General features: G+C 36.8%; 1 protein-coding gene across 1 annotated transcript; it reads left to right on the forward strand.

Annotated features, from left to right (window-relative positions):
* The first annotated feature begins 15,858 nt into the window (after window positions 1-15,858).
* On the forward strand, window positions 15,859-23,502 carry LOC110911976 (MLO-like protein 4). Its single transcript, XM_022156638.2, has 15 exons — window positions 15,859-16,197; window positions 16,360-16,417; window positions 16,515-16,738; window positions 19,181-19,297; window positions 19,634-19,694; window positions 20,109-20,185; window positions 20,368-20,442; window positions 20,533-20,618; window positions 21,395-21,444; window positions 21,535-21,575; window positions 21,867-22,028; window positions 22,094-22,129; window positions 22,678-22,745; window positions 22,833-22,893; window positions 23,013-23,502. Exons 1-15 carry the CDS (start codon window positions 16,072-16,074, stop codon window positions 23,358-23,360), a joined length of 1,590 nt encoding a protein of 529 aa, XP_022012330.1. The 5' UTR covers window positions 15,859-16,071; the 3' UTR covers window positions 23,361-23,502.
* The last annotated feature ends 1,251 nt before the right edge of the window (window positions 23,503-24,753 follow it).

The raw sequence follows: 24,753 nt of genomic DNA on the forward strand, positions 1-24,753 counted from the left end.
TGCTTTGCAGGACCATAGGTACTCAGTGGGAGCTTGCATGGAGGAAGATCGTTGTGGGACAGGGATTGCTACAAGACTATGTTAAACTTGAAACTTTTGGAACTTATGTTATAACTTTAAACTTATGCTTCCGCTTGCAACTTAAACTTATTTGTTTTGGAACACCAATCGTGAATGGTTAAACTTTTATAACTATTTATATGCTTGTTCAGTATGATTGGTGGCTGGATCCTGGTCAGTCACGCCTCCAAGCGGTAGTACTCCGCAGGTGGGATTTTGGGGGTGTGACAATCAGTCTTTGAGAGGGCAGTGCATGAGTCTTCAGCAGTACTTAGGACATAGTAGTAGATAGAGCAACAGAGTTTGTCTTCAGCAGTTGTTAGATAATCATCAGAGTTTGGTTTATCAGTTGTTGTATTTGAGCAGCACTTTAAGATTCATCAGTTGTTGGATAACCACTGTCAAGGGGAGAGATTAGAGCAAACTGCTGCTTATTAAGTGTCCACTGATGGGATCCGGTTTTGGCTTTACATTATCTGTTCCTCTGTTAGGGTTCAATCCCAACACTACCCACAACCCCCACACATAACCATGGGTGTAGTAAAGTAACGGGATTTGTCAGATCCTATGGTACCATAACCTAATACTGGTCGGCTTGATCAATGCTAATGAATGTCATTTGTTATGTAACTACAACCAATAAGTTTTGTTCACATTATTAAAATCGTTATTAGTTTAGTAAAAATCGTTTTAATCGTTTTTGAAATCATCGTTTAAACCTTGAAAACATTTCGTACATATGAATCACCCCAAAACAATTGAAAACAGTAAAATAGCGGAACTATGTACTCACATGAAGTGCAAAGTGTCCTCAATCAATAGAACTCAAGCAAACTCAAGCAAACCAGAGAAATCAAGTAGCACCAAGTAATCGAACCACTAGTCAAACAATAGACGCCTAAATCGGACGATCGGACAGAATGAGGTCTTGTAAACCAAATGAGTGTTGGAACTCATGTGATATGGTTTAACAAAGCCTACATCCTAAATTGAAACCTAACCTAAGTGCTTTCGACCCATTGTGACCCATTAAGGTAACTTTAACGCGTCATTCGCGTAAAACGCGTTTGAGGCGTCTAACTAGTCCTATGACAAGTATTATATGCCTATACATGTTTAAATATGTTACATAATTAGTTACGTGACAAAAGTTTAGGTTACATACGCTTAATCACCAATTATGTATGAAAAGGGTATTTTGGTAATTTACCTAAGGCATATAAACTACTTATCATGCGACTAATTAAACCTAACTGACCATAAGGTATAACCTCGGAAGGTTATTCCCTATACAACTATGGTCACTAAGTATGTTTGGTCGGATCCTAATGATCGACCAAACGGGTCGTGTTCGAAAGTCTAAGCGGGTGTTTAGTCTGCTTGACTTACGACTCTACACAAGCACTAATCTAAAAAGTGACGAGCTAAACATGCTAGAACATGTTTAGTTAAGTTAGAAAACAGGTTTTGATATCAAAACAAATGGTTTTGATATCCTAGAGTAGTTTGGTTACAAAATACGCGAGAAAACGCATTTTGGCCGAAACTACGACTCGTCACTGAGCCTAGATAACGTGGTAATCAGTAGGTATAGTCACTAGGGACTATAACCATCGTGATTACGCTCACGTTATGAAGTTCAAACGAACTTCACATTAACCATAAACTGGTCAATGCAGAAAGTCAAACGCAGTTTGACTTTAACGCTAAAACGAATGAAAAGAACGAAAGAACGCTTACAGAAGGTCCCCGCAAGATTTGATTCCGATTTTTCTCTCAGGTAGGAAGCATATACTTCCACTTAGAGAGCATAAATCAGATTTCAAATTGTGGGTTTTAAAGTGAAATGGATGGGGTATATGTAGGATTTCTAGAACCGTTAAGATCGTTCCTCGAAAACTGAGCTTTGATCTGGACCTTACATGTGTGCCCATGGTTTTCTAAAACCATGGGAGCCCCTAATGTGGACTATGTTCATTGAATACCAGCCCATGGTTTTGAAAAACCATGGGTGAAAACCATCAACACTTCAAAATGGACTAGGTTCATTGAATCTGCCAGGAATTTCAAAAATGGTCCCTACACTTGTAAAACTTGATTTTTTGGCACTTTTAAGCCCCGTTAACCCCATTTCAAGGATGTAAAATAAAGTTAAAGTATAGGGAACTTAAAATGTGCTCAAAAACATCTCGGATGTCGGTTCGTTTGGTCGTACGGTTGCGTTATTCGCTTAATTACGACGGAAGTCGTAACGAACGCAAAAACGATCCAAATTAAGCGACGAATGGAGTTTTATCATGCCAAACACTAAAATAAAATATTTTAATGCTTACATAAATTTTTGGATATCCGGATGTATACAGAACGTAAGTTATGCGCGAAAATGCAAACTTATGCACTTCTTGACGCTTTTAGTCCCTGAATGAGCATAAACTTTATTTTAGCATACCGAACCCCTCAAAGCCTATTTCTAAGCTATGTAAAGGTTATTTAGGGTATGTTTAACTTATGATCAAGTTCCGGAGTGTTCGTTACTATACAAATCGGTATAGTTTCGCAGTTTGACATAAATAGTCCCTGCGATCGAACAAAGTTGATTTCAACACACCAAACCATCCAAAACTTATTTCTAAGTTATGTGGAGGTTATTTAAGGTATGGTAAGCCTATTTCACTATTCCGGAGTGTTTGTTGCATTAAACTGGTTATATTTACGCATTAGTGCGCGTATAACCTTCCAGAAAGCGATTTAGAGCTTGAAATTGGAATTGAATCGAATTGTAAAATCACCAACCACAAATACACAAAATAACACCAAAACACATATAATAATACCAAAGCACATTGTTTTATTAATAATCAACATTGTTTTACATCGTACATCGATTACAGAGCACAGTTGTCACAGTCTCCCCTACTTCAGGAAATTTCGTCCCGAAATTTTAACTAGAGGAAGCTTGTGAAAACAAATGCGAATATTTGGTCATAATTTGGTCCTTATGTTCCCAAGTAAATTCTGGGCCACGTTTGGACTCCCAACGAACTTTAACCAAATGAATCCGTTTGTTCTTCAACTGCTTGAAAGTACGGTCCACTATCTCCACGGGTCTCTCGACAAAATGCATCGTTTCATCGATTCGGATCTCGTCGAGAGGAATGTGAAGATCAGCGTCAGCTAAACACTTTCGCAAATTGGACACGTGAAAAGTCGGATGAATATTTCCAAGCTCTGGAGGTAGCTCTAGTCGATAGGCAACCTTCCCAATTCTTTCCACAATCTTGAATGGTCCCACATATCGAGGTGCAAGTTTTCCTCTCTTTCCAAATCTCACAACTCCTTTCCAAGGTGAAACCTTGAGTAGGCTTCGAGCTGTCACAAGATTATCGCGAATTTTCTTGATTTTTTCTGTTGTTTCCAGAACGAGCTCAGGTCCAGTAAGCTGAGCTTCACCGGTCTAGTTCCAACAGGCAGGTGAATGACATTTTCGACCGTAGAGAGCTTCGAATGGTGCCATTTTAATGCTAGCATGATAACTATTGTTGTAAGAGAACTCGATCATTGGTAGATGAGAGTCCCAATTACCACCAAAGTCTATCACGCATGCTCTAAGCATATCCTCCAAAGTTTGAATCGTCCTCTCGGATTGTCCATCTGTTTGGGGATGATAAGCAGTGCTTAGATTTAGTTGGGTTCCCATAGCAGATTGCATGGTCTTCCAAAAATGAGATGAAAATCGAGCATCACGATCGGAAATGATATCCAAAGGAACACCATGTCGTGAAATAATCTCGTCAACATAAATCTTTGCAAGTTTATCAGTAGATAGATCCTCGCGAATCGGAAGAAAATGAGCTGACTTCGTTAATCGATCGATAACAACCCATATAGCATCGTGACCTTTAGATGTACGCGGTAACTTAGTGATGAGATCCATTGCAAGGCTCTCCCACTTCCAAACCGGTATCTCTGGTTGTACAAGCAAACCAGAAGGTCGTTGATGTTCAGCCTTGACTTTGAGACAAGTTAGGCATTTCGCTACATACAAGGCAACATCTTTCTTCATACCAGGCCACCAGAACTTAGTACGAAGATCCTTGTACATTTTATCAGCACCAGGATGGATAGAATATCGAGACTTGTGAGATTCGTCCATCACTAGGGTGCGAAGATCGTCTTGTTTTGGAATCCACAAACGATCCTTGAAGTAGAGTAAACCATCGCCTTTCCTTTCGAGCTTAAGCTCAAGTTGAAGCGACAACTCCTCACCTATCAAATTTTGTGAAACACAAAATTGTTGAGCTTGAAGAACACGAGTTTGAAGATCAGATAGCATTTGAACAGAATGAAGCTTGACTCGCTCTTTTCGACTAAGCGCATCGGCCACGACATTCACCTTACCAGGATGGTAGCAAATCTCGCAATCGTAATCGTTCAAGAGTTCAACCCAACGTCGTTTCCTCATGTTCAGCTCTTTCTGATTAAGAATATGCTGGAGACTTTTGTGGTCCGTGAAAACCACACGCTTCGTTCCATAGAGGTAGTGTCTCCAGATTTTAAGCGCGAAAACCACAGCTCCTAACTCAAGATCATGAGTCGTATAGTTCTTCTCGTGAACTTTCAACTGACTAGATGCATATGCTATAACCTTACCTTGTTGCATGAGGACGCAACCAAGGCCTAAGTTGGACGCATCGCAATAGACAACAAAATCATCGCTTCCCTCGGGCAGAGATAGAACAGGAGCATTACATAACTTCTGCTTCAGCGTTTGGAACGCTTCTTCTTGTTTGGGTCCCCTCAAAAGGCTTATTCTTCTGAGTCAAAGCAGTGAGTGGAACCGCAATCTTCGAGAAATTAGAAATGAATCGACGATAATAACCAGCAAGACCAAGGACAGATCGAATCTCTGTAGGTGTCGTCGGCGTACTCCAATCCTTAATAGCAACAATCTTGGATGGATCCACATGAATACCCTGCTCGTTGACTATATGACCCAGAAACTGAACTTCTTTAAGCCAGAATTCACACTTGGAGAATTTAGCGAAAAGTTGTTCCTTCTTAAGGAGTTCCAACGTTAAGCGAAGGTGTTGCTCGTGATCGGCTCGAGTCTTAGAATAAATGAGAATATCATCGATGAACACAATAATGAACTTGTCTAAATAAGGATTACAGACCCTATTCATTAAGTCCATAAAGATAGCTGGAGCATTTGTCAAGCCAAAAGGCATGACTGTGAAGTCGTAATGCCCATATCTCGTGCGGAAAGCAGTTTTGGGAATATCTTCTTCGAGAACACGAAGTTGATGATACCCAGAACGCAGATCGATCTTAGAAAAACATGAAGCACCTTGCAGCTGGTCAAAGAGATCATCAATTCGAGGTAGGGGATATCGATTCTTGATGGTAAGTTTATTAAGCTCACGATAATTGATACACATTCGAAAAGACCCATCTTTCTTTTTCACGAAGAGGACAGGAGCTCCCCAAGGTGAATAACTCGAACGGATGAATCCTTTATCAGATAGCTCTTGAAGCTGTTTTGATAACTCTTGCATCTCTGATGGTGCAAGACGATAAGGTGCTTTCGCAATCGGGTTGGCATTAGGTACAAGGTTGATATGAAACTCAACTTGACGAACTGGAGGCAAACCAGGCAGTTCATCAGGAAACACCTCCGGATAATCCCGAACAATCGGAATATCCTGAATACTCTTACTCTTGTCTTTCTCCTCGGTGACATGTGCTAGAAAAGCAACATATCCTTTTCTCAAATAACTTTGGGCCTTTGTACATGACATAAGCTTCAAACCGCCAGATGGCTTCTCACCACATATCTCCAGAACATCGCCAGAAGACAAAGGAATACGAGCAATCTTATCGAAGCAAACTACCTCAGCGTGGTGTTTGGTTAACCAATCCATTCCAACGATAATGTCGAAGCTCCCAAGTTGCATTGGCGTGAGTTCAACAGGAAAAAGATGGTTATCAAGGTTCAACTGACAATCATGAATAACAGAGTCGAGGACAAGAGGTTTACCAGTAGCAACTTCGACAGATAAGGGTTTCCTCAATTTAGTTCTAGGTATCGCAAGCAAAGGTTCAAAAGATAACAAAACAAAACTTCTATCGGCACCAGAATCAAAAAGAATAGATGCGGGTCGATTGTTAACAAGAAACGTACCATTGACAACAAAGGTACCATTGACAATGAGGTTGTCAACTCGAGCCTCGTTTGCATTCAGATTGAATGCTCGTCCACGAGCGGGATCGATCATCGGAAAAAAAAAAAGAGGCATTGAAAACATTGACAAAACACAAGAAAGGTCATCATTTGTTCGTTACCTCGAACAAACAAACGACACGCAGTGACTAATCAAAGTAAATGGGTCAATATAATGTATCAACGAAGACATGCTCGCCTATAAGTGAACACTCACCCCAAGAGTTCCCAGGTAAGAGTGACTGGTCCGATTATGTGGATTTGTACGAACACTCTAGCCTTAGACAGAAAACTTAGAGTACAGGCATTCACTCTTCCAGTTTGCACGTGTTCACATTATTTAGATCCAAACTTTGACAAGATTTTGAAAATTCAAAAGGCACTAAGCCAAATATGAATCAAACTGGAAGGGTTCAAAACCATATAACAGAGGGTTCAAAACCTAGTAATCAATCATCCTAGAACGAATGATTAATTTTCGAAGCAGATTCGGATTTGTGTTCTCGTTGTGGTTATCACCTAAGGATAGGTGACGGTATTGTTTTAAAATCTAAACACAAGTAAACTTGTGTTAGGGTCCTAAAGTTATAGTCTAGGTCAAAGCATTACTAATAACCTAATTCCCTATAACCATTGGCTCTGATACCAACTTCTTCTGTCACACCCCGACCACGTAGGACAACAAACCGTGGCGGAAACATCGGGGAGTGTTGTAACAGAAGCTATTGTTTCACAACCATGGATACAAAATAGTTTCGTTTTATTGAATAATTTAAACATTACATTGTCTTAACATAGAATAAACAAGTTTTACATCATCTATCACTATTATTATGTCACTAAGGCCTCGTCCAGATCCTATGTGACGCATGCATCCTAGAAATCAATCAAGCATCAACACCTGAAACATATGTAAAAACTTAGTCAGCAAAGAAATGCTGGCGAGTACATAGGTTTTATAAGAGTATCGAAATCATGGCTCATTTATATGTTGCAGTAATTTATTAGACTACAAGAGTCAAAATACAAACCTTGTTTTGAAAAATGTATTGTAACATAGTTAACCAACTCAAATCAAGTTAATTATAGTTTTATAAAATCTCGTAGCCATGCTTCTTAACCCAAAAACATTTGTTTTAGAAAACCAACTTGTTAAAAATTCGTATAGTTTATATCTCTTAGAAAAACATCGTTGTGTGACATCGTTTCAAAATCGTTTACCCAAGTGAACTAAATAACGCCACGATATGTAATATGATGAAAAGACTTATATATAGGAAGTACCAGCGGCGTATCCACCATGCTTTCATCACATTACACCCGTCCCGTTATCTAAACACTAACCAAAAAAAACAATCGTTTACCCAAATCGTTTAACTCGTTGAAATCGTTTCAAATCGTTAACTCGTTTAAATCATCCTCGTTTTAATTTGTGACAAACTATTTATGGTCATCTCGCTAACAACATTCAAACCCTCGTGACTCGATCACCTTGCTTCTCGCTTCTCGAATTAACAAACCACCAAATGGTAAGTTAACAAACATCAGATTCAGTCGCTACCCACAACCCCCACACATAACCATGGGTGTTGTAAAGTAGCGGGATTTGTCAGATCCTATGGTACCATAACCTAATACTGGTCGGCTTGATCAATGCTAATGAATGTCATTTGTAATGTAACTACAACCAATAAGTTTTGTTCACATTATTGAAATCGTTATTAGTTTAGTAAAAATCGTTTTAATCGTTTTTTAAATCATCGTTTAAACCTTGAAAACATTTCGTACATATGAATCACCCCAAAACAATTGAAAACAGTAAAATAGGGGAACTATGTACTCACATGAAGTGCAAAGTGTCCTCAATCAATAGAACTCAAGCAAACTCAAGCAAACCAGAGAAATCAAGTAGCACCTAGTAATCGAACCACTAGTCAAACAATAGACGCCTAATCGGACGATCGGACAGAATGAGGTCTTGTAAACCAAATGAGTGTTGGAACTCATGTGATATGGTTTAACAAAGCCTACATCCTAAATTGAAACCTAACCTAAGTGCTTTCGACCCATTGTGACCCATTAAGGTAACTTTAACGCGTCGTTCGCGTAAAACGCGTTTGAGGCGTCTAACTAGTCCTATGACAAGTATTATATGCCTATACATATTTAAATATGTTACATAATTAGTTACGTGACAAAAGTTTAGGTTACATACGCTTAATCACCAATTATGTATGAAAAGGGTATTTTGGTAATTTACCTAAGGCATATAAACTACTTATCATGCGACTAATTAAACCTAACTGACCATAAGGTATAACCTCGGAAGGTTATTCCCTATACAACTATGGTCACTAAGTATGTTTGGTCGGATCCTAATGATCGACCAAACGGGTCGTGTTCGAAAGTCTAAGCGGGTGTTTAGTCCGCTTGACTTACGACTCTACACAAGCACTAATCTAAAAAGTGACGAGCTAAACATGCTAGAACATGTTTAGTTAAGTTAGAAAACAGGTTTTGAAATCAAAACAAACGGTTTTGATATCCTAGAGTAGTTTGGTTACAAAATACGCGAGAAAACGCATTTTGGCCGAAACTACGACTCTTTACTGAGCCTAGATAACGTTGTAATCAGTAGGTATAGTCACTAGGGACAATAACTATCGTGATTACGCTCACGTTATGAAGTTCAAACGAACTTCACATTGACCATAAACTGGTCAATGCAGAAAGTCAAACGCAGTTTGACTTTAACGCTAAAACGAATGAAAAGAACGAAAGAACGCTTACAGAAGGTCCCCGCAAGATTTGATTCCGATTTTTCTCTCAGGTAGGAAGCATATACTTCCACTTACAGAGCATAAATCAGATTTCAAATTGTGGGTTTTGAAGTGAAATGGATGGGGTATATATATGATTTCTAGAACCGTTAAGATCGTTCCTCGAAAACTGAGCTTTGATCTGGACCTTACATGTGTGCCCATGGTTTTCTAAAACCATGGGAGCCCCTAATGTGGACTATGTTCATTGAATACCAGCCCATGGTTTTGCAAAACCATGGGTGAAAACCATCAACACTTCAAAATGGACTAGGTTCATTGAATCTGCCAGGAATTTCAAAAATGGTCCCTACACTTGTAAAACTTGATTTTTTTGGCACTTTTAAGCCCCGTTAACCCCATTTAAAGGATGTAAAATAAAGTTAAAGTATAGGGAACTTAAAATGTGCTCAAAAACATCTCGGATGTCGGTTCGTTTGGTCGTACGGTTGCGTTATTCGCTTAATTACGACGGAAGTCGTAACGAACGCAAAAACGATCCAAATTAAGCGACGAATGGAGTTTTATCATGCCAAACACTAAAATAAAATATTTTAATGCTTACATAAATTTTTGGATGTCCGGATGTATACAGAACGTATGTTATGCGCGAAAATGCAAACTTATGCACTTCTTGACGCTTTTAGTCCCTGAATGAGCATAAACTTTATTTTAGCATACCGAACCCCTCAAAGCCTATTTCTAAGCTATGTAAAGGTTATTTAGGGTATGTTTAACTTATGATCAAGTTCCGGAGTGTTCGTTACTATACAAATCGGTATAGTTTCGCAGTTTGACATAAATAGTCCCTGCGATCGAACAAAGTTGATTTCAACACACCAAACCATCCAAAACTTATTTCTAAGTTATGTGGAGGTTATTTAAGGTATGTTAAGCCTATTTCACTATTCCGGAGTGTTTGTTGCATTAAACTGGTTATATTTACGCATTAGTGCGCGTATAACCTTCCAGAAAGCGATTTAGAGCTTGAAATTGGAATTGAATCGAATTGTAAAATCACCAACCACAAATACACAAAATAACACCAAAACACATATAATAATACCAAAGCACATTGTTTTATTAATAATCAACATTGTTTTACATCGTACATCGATTATAGAGCACAGTTGTCACAGTTTACATGATCTTTTGCAGGAAAACCTCATGTGCATCAGAAACACCTACAACCTTGCCAACAAGACATATCACCAGGTCGGAGCTATCGAGCGAAACATCAACGATATCCAAGACGACATCGGAAGCATCCGGGTGTATATGGTGGGTCATGGGGTAGGAGGTGATGACAGTGATGAAGATATGGACTAGGAGGGTGAAGAAGGAGCAGGAGCGGGTTGATGGCAAGCCCACAGGTTAAAGTCCCCTTTTATCTATCAATACAATTAACGGCCTGCGTGCCGAGTGTTAGACAATTTACTTTCCTTAACTTCTTTTTACTTTCTGCTTTATTTTTCTTTTACTTTATGGTTTGGATGATTAACTACGGTTTTAGGACGTTTGGTATTGCTTGGTGTGGTATTTAGTGATAAAACAGGTACAATTGAGGCTTAGAGTGCTAATCATTAGCACTAACAAAGCCAGGATAGGAAAACCGGAGAAAGAACCCTGTTTTTCAGCCCAGCAGACAGTCCACACGGGGTCGTGTCCAGCCGACACGCCCCCGTGCCCACCTCCCAGATCTGCTGTTTGTTTGCTTTTCTGCAGATTTTTGCCAGACACGGGGTCGTGCCCAGCCAACACGCCCCCGTGTCCATCTTCTGTAAGTTTTCATTACTGGCAGTTGAACACGGGGTCGTGTCCAACGGACACGGGGACGTGTCCAGACTGCCAGTAACATCAAATTTTGCTTTTAACACCATTTTACACATTCAATCAACCTAAAAATTTATTTTTGGGACACATTGAGGACAATGTGTAATTTAAGTGTGGGGGGATGCTAAAACCTTGAGTTTTGCAAGTCCTAATAACAAGCCTTACACAAAACTCTATTGGAATCGCTAATCACCCCAAATTTTTTTTTCAAAAATTTTCATTTTTTTTACTTGTCTAAGTTTAAGTTGGGAATTCTAAGTCTAACAAGGTTATATTTTTATAAGTTTACAACCGATAGCGTCGTGATAAAAAGAACCAACATAAGAAAATTATGAAACGGCATGACAAGCTTAGTTAAAATTTGATTATATATACTTGATCACATAAAAACCCATTCCTACAAAAGTGAGTTTTGAGCCTTTATTGAGCATACAAATATACATCTTTACGCTAAATGCTCATTTTTCGTTTCTTGTGTGAATAGCCGCTTGGTTCTTACGACTCTAGAACTTGCCACGACAATTCATTCCCGGTCCTTACCAACTTAAACCCAAGTAAGTAAATGATGGAGGCATTAGGACTAACCCTTTTTCTTTCAACACCATTATTTTTATTTTTCTTTTCACCTACCCAAAAATTCCCCCTAATTAACCCCTTTGAGCCTAAACCTTTTCATTTCTTAACCCAAAACCCTTTTTACCCACCAAAAACCCTTTTTATTTTTACCTTTTATTTTAGTAACAAGCTCGGTTTTCGTGTGACTATAATATATATATATATATATATATATATATATATATATATATATATATATATATATATATATATATATATATATATATATATATATATATATATATATATATATATATATATATATATATTTTACAATGAAGTTGGAAATAAACAAACAAAACTCCTCAAACAAAAGCTTGTTTGAATAAATACTTCATTAAAAATAGAAAGTCACAAAAACAAAATGTTTTACGAAAACCGACGCTTTTTACGCCTTTCGCCCTTTTCTACTAACCACTAACCCAACTACCCACCTTTAGCCCAAGCCTAACCCTTCACCCAAAAAGTCCTCTTGATATTTACAAACGTATAAAGTTAAAAAGGAGGAGGATTGATTGCTTGGCAAGCTTATGGTAGGAATAAGTTCCATGCTGCTCTCGAGTGATTCACTAAAAATACACATTCGGCCGAGTGTGAGTGATTTCCCCCGTGAGGTATGTGAACCTGTATATAAATGGAATTTTAGAAAGGCATGTTATGCCTTAATAAATAATTTACCTTATGAAAAGTTTTTAATAAATCATGACGAATAAGATTGTAAATAAATAAAAACCAAACCTAAACAATCTTGGAAAATCCCGAAACTCTATGACAAACCCAAAACCTTCTCTTCTACCCATTCCATTTGGGAGTGTAAGCCACATATTAAAGAGTTTTGCTTGAGGACAAGCAAAAATTCAAGTGTGGGGATATTTGATGTGTGTAAAATGCAACATATAAATTACATCAAATAAGGCATAAAACTAACCCTTTTTAAGTACTAATGTTGGAAAAAGTGTATTTTTGTCTTCCTTTTATATTTTCAGGATTAAATGAGCCCAAATTAACAAAAGAAGCAAAAAGACAGCTAAATCTAACATAAATACAAGAAAGGGAACAAAAGTGGACAGCCCGACCCCTCGACAACATCCTCCCAAGCAAAACAAGAAGGCAGAAGACTGAACATGCCCCGTGCTCAGCGAGCACGGGGCCGTGCCCAAGAAGCAGCAGAAAAGACAAACCTTTAGAAGTTTCTATTGCTCACCACGGGGTCGTGCCCAGTGAACACGGGGGCGTGGCCAAAGTACTGCAGGCGCATTAATTGTAATTGCGAATTACAATTAATGAAGAGAGATAATGTCAGACGGGCACGGGGCCGTGCTCAGCGGACACGGGGCCGTGCTCAGGCTTCTGTTCAGCCTATAAATAGGAGTGCTTGGAGCCATTGCAACTCATCCCTTGGCACACCACCTGTCTCACACTTCATCCACCACCCACCACCATCACAACACCATCATCCACCACCATCATCCATTGTCCATCATAGAGTGTGTAAGTCATCTCAGGATCCAAGATTGATCGTAAGAGTTCTTGACAATCAAGGCCATGTTTGCCTAAGTCTCTTACATCACTTGGTGAAGACAAGTGTTTAGTATAATACTTTTTATTTTTAATCTTTTGCACTTCTTAATTGGTTTTGTATTAATGACTTTAATAACTAGTTTCTTATGTTGAAGGTGATTCTTCCTTATCGTTTGTCTGTGGTGTCTTGGCATTATTTTACTGTCTATATAAAATAAAAGATTTTCACCATTCATATCTCCACGGTCTATATGGAGGTATGTTGGCTACCTGGTCGGGGGTTAAGGGAACGGTTTGGTAAGGGTCTTGCCCTTGTTCAGCGTTTAGAAGTCCTGCAAGGGACCTGGGTCAAATTTAGCAGGACCTCCTTCAATACCCAAAGGTATTGGATGGCGGGGGTCCAAACTCTTTGATCCCCTCATAAGTTAACTACTATTAATACTATAACCCGGCTATTTAGGATTGTATCCCTGCTGACTCAGACTACTTATTCGAGGGTAACGTCACCTCCAAAAGAGGGGCCTACCATAATTTGCATTAATAACTTAATTAATTATCTTTCAATAATCCGACCCTTTAGGATTGTATCCTTGCTGACTCAAACTACTGGGTTGAGGGTAACGTTGCCTTCAAAAGAGGGGCCTACTACAATAACTAAGATAATCTCTTAAACAAGTGCAAAAGGGCGAAAATAATCAAAGGTTATACTAACACACGAGTCGGATCCAAGTGATTCATCTTGTCTATCTGTTTTTATTTTTATTTTATTTTTCAGCATTTAGTTAGTTTTATTTTCTTAGTTCAAAAATATTTTTCTAACATTTTGATTTGATTAGACGTTGAGGATAAACCGGTACTAAAAGCTCTTGTGTCCTTGGACGACCTCGGTATCTTACCAACACTATACTACGTCCACGATGGGTGCACTTGCCCATATGTGTGTTTAGTGTTAGTAAATATCGTGTTTTATAAATTTAAAACTTGGCTAAAGTGTAAAAAGGGCTTAAAATATATACCTAAAACATATTACACCAAACACGCATCAATGCGCTAAACGCAATAAGTGAAACCAATGATAAATATGATTGCACTGCGAGCTTAGGTGCAGCCGAAGGGAAGTTTGGGACCATTTGGTTTCACGGTTTTAGTTGATGGCATCCTTTCGAAGTTAACTCCAATTTATCTCTACATTGCAAAAAAAGGCCAATGGACCATTTGGTTTCACGGTTTTAGTTGATGGCATCCTTTCGGAGTTAACTCCGTTACCAACTTCTTCAGGTTAAGCTCCCTTATCAATTAATATATTTACACATCTTCAACATTAATTTGTCGTAAATCCCAAAATGTGATGGTCACTATTTTGGAAACTAACCATGGTTTTTTTGTTGCAGATTCAAACTGTAAATCTTCTCATATTACTCTTGAAACACCGAAAAGTTGATTGCACATCAAAAGTTAAAGGTCAAAAACTAATTGACACAATTAATTGTAATAAAAATCAGTTTTAATCCGTATTGGAGATATTTAAATGTTTCATCTTGATATTTAAATGTTTCATCGTGGGGTAATGTGTTTGGATAATGTGTTTTGAGAATGAGTTTTAGTGGTTTGAAACGAAGAAAAGGAAAAGTTAGATGGTTGTAATTTTTCCAAATAGGAGATGGAAAAGAGGAAAAGGAGAAGCAAACCGAAACAATTAATATACATTATCTTTGTTTGTTACGTTAGCGTAACCCGTCCAACGGACGGGTATTAAACTAGTTATTTAATAGGTACATTAAGGGTTAAATAGTAATTCAATAAAAGAAATTTTAGTGAAATAAATAAATATGTAATTGATTGTAAGAGTTTGGTAAATATGTGAAAGGGAATATATGTAATTAGCCCCAACATTTAATTATCTTACCAAGTAGACTAATATAATATCATATTCAGGCTCCTTAAGGCAAGACTCACCGGATCAAGTTATTTAGATGCTTAACCATTTGATAGTTAAATAACAGAACACATCATAATATGTTTCATCACATCAGTGTGACAGTTAAATAACAGAATGTCTCATAACATGTTTCATCACTTCAGTGTCTCACAAGCCTGAGATATCTTATATTATCGAATTAAGTCTTGTCTTTAAAGAAACTCGTGAATATTGATCGAAGGCTTTATGGGAGATCCTCATATCACCTCGTTCACCAAGACACATTAAAGGTATCAGCATAATTTTGGATTTGCCGGCTTTAATGGGGTAAAAGGTCTAAAAAATGTTTAGTTATATATGAAATTTGGATTTGCCGGCTTTAATAGGGTAAATGGTCTAAAAAATGTTTAGTTATATATGAAATTTGGATATGCCGTGTTTAAAATATGATTTAGCAAGATAAAAAAAAATATAAAATCATAACCCAAATTAATATTTTTGTCTTTTTTGTAGGACATTACAGGCTGGCCTTTTGTCTACAACTTTAATCTAGAATTGATGATCAAGAATCAACATATAAAATTGCAACTTTTGTTAGTTGGAGTCCTCATTTAGGCAGCAACGTGTTGGCAACTAATTTATGTAATTTATCATAGATAAATTTTTATAAAAAAAAAAAAAGGAAAACCAAAACCCTCCTCAATTATATCAAAATAAAAATTTCCAACCAACTTCAAACTAACCTCATAATCAAAACAGTAAAAGGAAAAACAGTCAATTATTTAATGGTCCACATGTGCTCTGAATTATCACACATAAATTAATGGCAAGAAAAATTGCATCCAAATTTTGCAACTATATAAGTAGCCCTCCATGCAACTATGTCTCCCAACCCCCTTAAACTATTTAATTGATGGCCATCAATGACCCCATTCATTTTAATACTACACTGAACTTATATATAGACTCACTTTAATCTTAATTTGTCCAAAATTCTTCAAAAAATCCCACTTGATGCTGTCTTTGATATTGTTCTTGCACATGAAAGGGGCAAGATTTTGAAGATTGGTTTTTGTCAAATTTTGATGAAAATGGAGACAGAAGAAGGAAAATCATTGGTGGAAACACCAACATGGGCTGTTGCTAGTGTTGTGTCAGTCATGGTTCTTGTTGGATTCTTCATTAATGCAACTCTTGGACACACTGAGAAGGTAACAAGTAGCATAATTTTTGGATTTCCTTTTGTAAATATTGATGTTTTTTTAACCATTTAAAATTTCTTGCATATTCTTGTTCTCCCTTCTTAATTATGAGTTGGGTGTGTTCATTCTAGTGTTTAAAACAATTCTGACTGGATTTTGTGTCACAAATAGTGGTTATATAGAACAAAGAGGAAAGCTCTTAGTGCTGCTCTAGACAAGATCAAAGAAGGTAACTAACTATAAAAACAGGTTTTTGTTCTTTACTTTATTGATATGTATAAGCTGCTTGCTTGTGATTCTATTCAATTTGGGCTGTTTGTGAACAGAACTAATGCTCTTTGCTGTGCTGTCATTGCTTATGGGTCATTGGATTATTTACGCTGCCAAGATTTGTGTTAAATCATCGGCGATTAGTAGCCAGTTTTATCCGTGTTCAGTTGATAAAAGTTCTGTTGAGCCACTTAATCATCACTTATCATCCGATAACTTTTCAAATTACTCGATTTCCAGACAGCTTTTGAGCCATAAACACAGTCAAATATGCCCCGAGGTGAACAGTTTTTTTCTCAACCGGCATGCGTTTTACAAGTTTTATATGCAATAGTTTCAGTCCAATATTAGTTGCATCATTTCCCTTTCACCCTCTTGCCATTATTACAAACTGGTCCTGGTATAAAGAAAGGGTACTTTAGACATTTCATTAGTAGTACTACAATCTTAGTCATTGAACCAAAGATGGAAAGTTCTGTGCTGCAAGAGTTGAAAGTGCATCAAATTATGGGTAAAGGTCACAACATATGTATCCATTTTGAGGGATCTTGCTTTTCTAGACTATCTTTTTTTCTTGTCTTTAAGGGTTGTGGATCTTAGTGACTAGATATCTACAAGATAGTGCATGTCATCCATCAGATAACTTAGCTTGTATTGTATCTATCCATGATGCTTGTTCAATTGGTTGAGAACTCTAAAAGCTTGCCTATTTGTGAACTACCCAATGGGTGGATGACAAGTATTTCAAATTTTCAAGGGGACTGGTACGCACCTAATTACCCCTAATAGAGGTCTACGGTTCAAATGTTGATCCCATCGGTTTCCTACCATAACCTTTTAAGGCCACCTGCCCAACAAAAATTGTGATTTACCTGATCCTGTTGGTTGGCAAGGTATTGTTAGAGACCCATGAGTTTTCGGTAACTGGTTTTCATGGTTACCAATATAAAAAGTATTCACTTCATTTATTGTGGTTTTGTGGTACTTTCAGAAAGAAAAAGTTGATTCTAAGTATTCACTTTTCTTTGAAATGTTACAAAGATAATTTGTGAGATTGATAGTATACCAAAGTTGTAAACTTTATTTATAATTTTTAGAGTTAAATGCCATTTTAGTTCTCGTTTTTGGTCATTTTGTCAGTTTAGTCCAAAGGTTTGAAACATTGCCATTTTAGTCTAAATAGTTTCAAACGTTGTCATTTTAATCCACTGGGTTAACTCCATCCCTTTATTATGTTAACTAGAAAGGCATTTCGATCATCTTATATGTAATTCCGCTAACTAGAATGACAATTCGACCATATAAAATGATCGAATTACCCTTCTAAAAAGGGTAGTTGCACGGTACCCCTGACCGCGGAAGGGATCTCCCTTCCCAGTCCACCACCCGACAAGGATCCCTGGCGGCAAATACCCATAGCCATCAAAGAGGGGTAAGAAACATGTTTCGAACCCGAGACCTCGAGTATCCTCGGTCCGGCTTTAAAACGGGTGTCGGTGGCCACCAAAGTGGCACTAATGGGAATTGAACTTGGGTCTCCATTGGAGAACCCAAGTCACTCCACCACTAGGCCACTTGTGGTGGTTCGAATTACCCTTCTAGCTAACAAAAAAAATGGACGGAGTTAATCCAGAGGACTAAAATGGCAACGCTTGAAACTATTTGAACTAAAATGACAACGTTTCAAACCATTAAACTAAATTAGCAAAATGACCCAAACCACATAAACTAAAATCACCCTTAACTCTAACTCAAATATTATGTAAGTGGTTAATTTTTGTCCGGGTCAAAGGTGGCTCGGGTTGGGTTTGGTGCAGACATTTATTTTTCTCTACAATTAGATGTTTGACAACTTAAAAAACCATTTGACCTCTTGGATCATCTATTTTAGATAAAACACAACCTAAGATGACTTAGGGCCGTCTAAAAAGCTCGCGACTCGGAGCTCACTCGAAGCTTACTAGGATTTAGCTCAGAAAAAGCTCGCTTGATGTGGCTCGATTTGAAAGTGAGCCGAGCCGGCTCGGCTCAGTTAGAAAGTGAGCCGAGCCGGTCGGCTCAGTTAGAAAGTGAGTCTAGCTCGGCTCATAACGAGCTGGATTGGCTCGGTTTGGCTCGCATACCGGCTCGGCTCGGCTTAACTCGGATAAAAAAAATATTTTACTTTTAATATATTTTATTTTTATATACATTATAATATATCACAAATACTGATTATTATTTACATGTGATTAAGAGTGTAATTTGATATCTATACCACATGTTAAACTTGATTTTTAGCTTGTAATGTATTAGTTGAACTTATTTTGGATATGTTCTTTTGAATTATTGAATAATATTTTAGATTACTGAATTTTGAGAGCCATGTATTAATTTTTCTTTTCAAAATTGAGCTAAACCAAGCCTAGCCGAGCCAGCTCGGTTTATAATCGAGCCGAGCCCGAGTTTTGCCCTAGCTTGGCTCGGTTTGCCTTGTGAACAACCCTAAGGCGACTCTGCTATTTTAGAAAATGAGTTGAATTCATCTGATAGTGTACCTTTGGCTCACATAGAACTCAGAATGACATCATTTATACTTTGTGGTCAAGTAAACAAGGCGCTAAACTCGGATAATTAAGAGATTAACCGTTAACTTCAAACAAAACCACTACAAATGTGTTCCCAATTTCTTGATCTCTAGTGAACCACTTGATCATTGACTATATGCTCCATCATTTTCCAGGGTAGTTCATCCTTTGTTTCAAAAGAAAGTCTAGAGCAGCTTCACCGCTTCTTGCTTGTTTTGGGTGTAACACATGTATCTTACAGCTTCTTCGCGATCGCCCTCGCCATGATCAAGGTTTTCGTCATCTTTTTCAAATTACAATCTTTTCCATTAATTTTTCTTTCTGTACAAATAGGTTATTTTTTGATATATTAAGTTTATATATTCAACTACTGTCCAAAAAACTTTAGTTTTCACTATATCTAGTTCATTATATATGGATCTTAATATATATTTAATATATATCTTCGGCTTTAGTTTTCACTATATCTAGTTCACTATATATGGATCTTAATATATATTTAATCTATATCTTCAGCTTTTTTCTAAAAAATCATTTTTCTCCATATATTTAGTCCTTTAGTTTCTTCATTATTTGTCTAAAATAATGCTCTTTTTCACTCCCATCAGATCTACAGTTGGAAAATTTGGGAAAACCATGCCAAGTCCCTGGCTCACCCTAGACCACAAGGTGAACTATTTTCTTTTAGGTTATTTCAACTGCAAATGCTCAGGTTACCATTTTAAGTTTTAACTTGGCAAATGCATTTTAGTAGTCCAAATTATGACTGGCAATGTGACCGGTGACACCCGTAATTTTCACTTACGTTACCTATGACAATCCTTCTCTAACGGAAAACAATTTACAATATTCTGATTGGGATACCCGTCAGCCAATTGTTTACTATAGGCACACAGAGTTACTTTTCCGTTAGAGTGGGATTCCCTTATCAGAAAGTAAAAGTTAGGAGTATCAATGGTCCCATTGTCAGTATGGATTATTATCTGTTCAACGAGTCACAGTTTGAATATGAAAAACCAATTTGCCTGTTAACTTTTATATTTGATGATTATTTTTTCATCTTTTCATCCATACATATGATAGGAATGACAAGATTATCGACTTTCGTTTATCACAACACTTCTCATCCATGGAGCCAGCACAATATCCTTGTTTGGCTGGTAATAATAAGATAGATTTTTGTATCAGTTTAAGGTTTCACAGTTTTATTAATGACATATATTCTCCTTAAAACTGTCTTTCTAGCATGAAAGTGATTCATATCTTTCTATAATTGGAAAGTTTTTTTTTTTTTTTTTTTTGACTATTTTTTGAGAAAATCTGAAATGATTTCTCCATTCAGCTTTGTTTCACCAGACAGATTTGGAGTTCTATAAATAGAGCAGATTACAAAGCTTTGAGATTGGGATTTATAACAGTAAGATAGTATAGCAATTTACCTTCAGTTTCTTGACTTACATGTAACATCATTCAAGTGGTATCTGAATTTTTCTTCATTTTTTTTCAGACTCATAACCTACCACTATCATATGACTTTCATAACTATATGCTTCGAAGCATGGAGGAAGAGTTTCGAGATATAGTTGGGATAAGGTATAAATTACAAATGTTGCCATGTTCTCTTTGATCTCTTCCAGATTTGCAGAAGTTATTTTATAATCTTCAAGATGATGGTTAAGAACACAAAAAAAGGGGTTGTAGTTTTTTTCGGTTGCTCTAAAGATTCATTATCTTTCGAGTTTTTCAATAAAAGCAGAACACATCAAGATGATGATTAAGAACATAAACCTTAACCATCATCTAGTTTTAATAAAAGCAATACATATCTAGTTTTTCTAAAGATTCATTATCTTTCTATGTCGGTTGGTGCATAACTAGCAGCATATGGACTGGCCATAGTGTAAAGGTGGGCTGGCCCAGTGTTGAAACTGAGCTTTACCCAAACTCATCTTACTCTTTAATAAACCCATCTTTACCCAAATTCATCCCAACTCATACCCATCCTAAACTTTTTCTTAAAAAACCCATCCTAACCTATACCCATCCTAAACCATGACCCAAACCTGCCCAACCATCACTTTTGCCACCCCAAGTTTTCTCCATTGCAATTGTTAGTCGAGTTTATTATCTTACAGTATTTCCACATCTCTGGTTCGAATAGTATAATTGCTATTGATGTTTTATCATTATCATCAGATGATTAGTTTTATCATCTTTCATTGTAATCTCTCTATATGCTTTGGTTTCAATTATTTAAAACACAGAAATATTATTCATCAATGCAGTTTTTCAATTCTTTTAAATTCTAAAGTAAGTTATTCTGATAATTTCATTCACTTCACAATAACAACCGTTTTCTTCGCTTGCAGCATCCCTCTATGGATTTTTGCCATTTCATGCATTTTTCTTGGTTTTCATGGTAATAAATCTCTGTGTTTCGGGACACTTCTGTTGTGCGCAATGTACACCATTTCCATTCGTTAACTAAATATGTATTGCCGTTATGCAGGTACAAATATCTACTTCTGGCTCTCCTTCCTTCCAGCAGTTGTAAGTAGATATTACTCAACGTCAAGCATCGATATCTCATTCATCATAACTCCATATTGAACTTGGTTTGGTTCATTGCGAAGCCTCACATAGTAAAACAAAAACCCATGACTAATTTCTTATATAACAAATATATAAAGATAATTATTTATGTCCAAAATCAATGAAAAAGCATTTTCATTAATTTTTTTTTCAACAAATATTACCCCTTTGTTAAACCTTTCTCATTTATATGCATTAAAAAGTACTGACGTTTGCTCTTTGTTTAAAACTTACCAAAATGAACCAAAGTTCGTTCTCCTTGTGGGTACTAAACTGCACCGGATAGTGATAAAACTAGCAGTTGAAACCAAGAACACGAGTCAAAGTAGTCAGATTAACTTGAGGGATGAGCTTTTCTGGTTTGGAAGGCCGAGGCTTCTGTTACGGTTAATACAGTTTATATCATTCCAGGTAATACAGATCTAAAATATTATATTTTTTTTGCTCACATTTCAATAGCTAACCGTTGTCTGCAGAATGCTTTTGAAATGGCTACCTGTCTTTGGTCCCTGGTAAGACCATTTGTCCTACATTTTCTGTGTCATGATATGAATAAGTAGAGGTGTAAACAATCCAGGTGGATCGCCTAAGCTTGAGCTTGAGTCATTTAACTTGCGAGAGCTCGAGCTCGGCTTTTGAGTAGTTTTTCAAGCACGAGCTAGCTCGACTCATTTATTATTTATTAATCAGTTTATGTAATCTTATAACTTTTTATACATATTTATAATTATAGTTTTTACAATTAGTGTAACATAATATATATTATAAAGTTATTCTTTTCATAACTTTATATATAATAAATTTGATTTAATAATATATATTAAAAATTATATAAAGAATAGGCTCGTTTAGGCTCACGATCCTACTTGAGCTCGATAAGTGAAGCTCGGGCACATGCTCGTCTATTAAACAAGCTTATTTTTAGGCTCTAGGCCGTTTAAGATAGGCTTGATTCGAGAATTTAGCTAGTCGATCTTAAATAGTTTAGCTCATTTAACATGCTTGTGATATTGGGTTTGTAATCAAATCAGAAAAACTTCTTTACCTCTTTTATCTGCAGTGGGAGGTGAATGAAACTTCTTGTTTTACAAAAAACCATACCTTTCTAGTGATCCGCTTGACATTCGGGTAATTTCAGTAACAAAAACCTCGATTTTGATCATTAATCTGCCTAAAAACTTGTGTTTTGACATTTCAATCTCTTGGTTTTTGCAGGATTATCTCACAGATTTGGTGTAGTTTCATCACATTTCCTCTCTATGTCATTGTTACTCAGGTATGATCAAACCATCATCCAGTTTTTTTTTTTATTTTGTTTGTTGGTTAGAAAATATTTCCTTATATAGTATGTGTTTATCCAAGCATGTTTCTTAGATTTTCTGTTATGTTTTGCAGATGGGCTCTCGGTTTAAGAAAACCATAGTGTCCGAAAACGTAAGAGAGTCATTGCATACATGGCGGAGGAGGGTAAAGGCTAAACACAAACATGATCCCCCTTTCACCCTTCTCCCAACAACATCATCAAACATGTCGTTGGACTCGATGGTGGATGATGATCATGATGAGCCCATCGCACGTGTACACGCGTTTTTGGACAAAAGTAAAAGTAATTCTGATATCGAAGTTTCAACACATGATGAAAATGTCTATTCAGATCCGGATAGGCATGAGAATGAAGATTGTGATGAGATATATAGTTCATCTGAATTGCAACGATTTGAACCTGTAACCGAGAGTTTATAGATTTTCGGTAGTACCAAGTCATGGCCTTAAATATTGTTGCATGGATTCTTGATGAATCAAATTGAACCACAAAGGTTGACCATATATTGATATGTGTGTGACATATTGGGTTACATTATGTAGAGAACAATACTACACATCACATAGAGATACCTTTTGATACAATAACTTTATACATGTAGATAACTAGTCTAACAAATCAATATGAATGTAAAAAGGGAATGCATCATATGGACATAAATTTAATTCTCAGCTACATGCTATTCAACTCAATCTGACCCATTTAATTCCAGTTATATCTTAAACTATATATCCAAGACAACAAAATTGAAGTCCTAAAATATGTTTAGCGCCTTCCCACAACTTTATAACCAAACCATAAGGAGTTCTTAGCGTTTGGGTATAAATCCTCCATCAAACTGATACGGACCAATAGTCAGTGGTTAGTCAACAGTGGATTGGATTGGGTTGTTGGTTAGCATCAGTGGATAGATGGGGTTAGCAGTAGATTGATAGTCAGCAGTGGATTGATAATCAGCAGCGGATTGAGTTACAGGATAGCAACAGTGGGTTGGGTTAGTTAGCAACAAAGGTTTGGGGTTATTAGTTAGTTAGGCAGTTAGAAGGTTAGTTGGTTAGTAGTTGTAAGGGTTGTTGTAAACTGTGTGTATAAAAGGGGAAGACTGTAATAGTTTATGGTATCTTGTGAAAAAATATTCAGTTTCCTTCCTAAATTCTCTGTCAACCACCATTAACGAACTTTCGGAAGCTTATTCAATCAATTAGCTCCCTGAGCGTTAATAGAACTTGACCATTGTTAATCAATCTCAAGTTCATTCAATTTCAATCCTTATCATTGGTATCAGAGCTGTCTATCCTTGGACACTCTTGATTCGCATTAATTCGGAACTCTAATTCAACTGATTGGGGAAATATGCAAACGTTCAATTTCAAATTCTGAATTCGATCTTTGGTTCGATTGAATTCCTTCAATTGTTGTCCGTTCAATTCAATTCTCAATTGATCTTTGTTAGATCAATTTCACGTCAAAATGACAAAAAGACATGGTCATAACGATGCTGATGACGCTGAAACTAGTCAGCAAATGAATAACCGGATAGAAGAAAATACGAAGGCATTAGAAGAAATGAGAAACATGGTGACTGGGTTGTCTTTACAGTTGACTCAGATAGTCAACAATCAAACCAATTCAAGGAATCACCAGAGACAAGAAATACAGGTTGAAGGAGAGGGGTTCAATTTTGCAGCAAGATTGACAAAAATTGAATTTCCTCAATTTAAGGGTGATGATCTTAATGCTTGGTTATTCAAAGTTGAACAATTCTTTCAACTTGACAGGGTAACAGATGCAACAAAGGTGAGATTAGCTACC

This window comes from Helianthus annuus, chromosome 15 (genome assembly GCF_002127325.2).
Source record: "Helianthus annuus cultivar XRQ/B chromosome 15, HanXRQr2.0-SUNRISE, whole genome shotgun sequence".
Taxonomy (NCBI): Eukaryota; Viridiplantae; Streptophyta; class Magnoliopsida; order Asterales; family Asteraceae; genus Helianthus; species Helianthus annuus.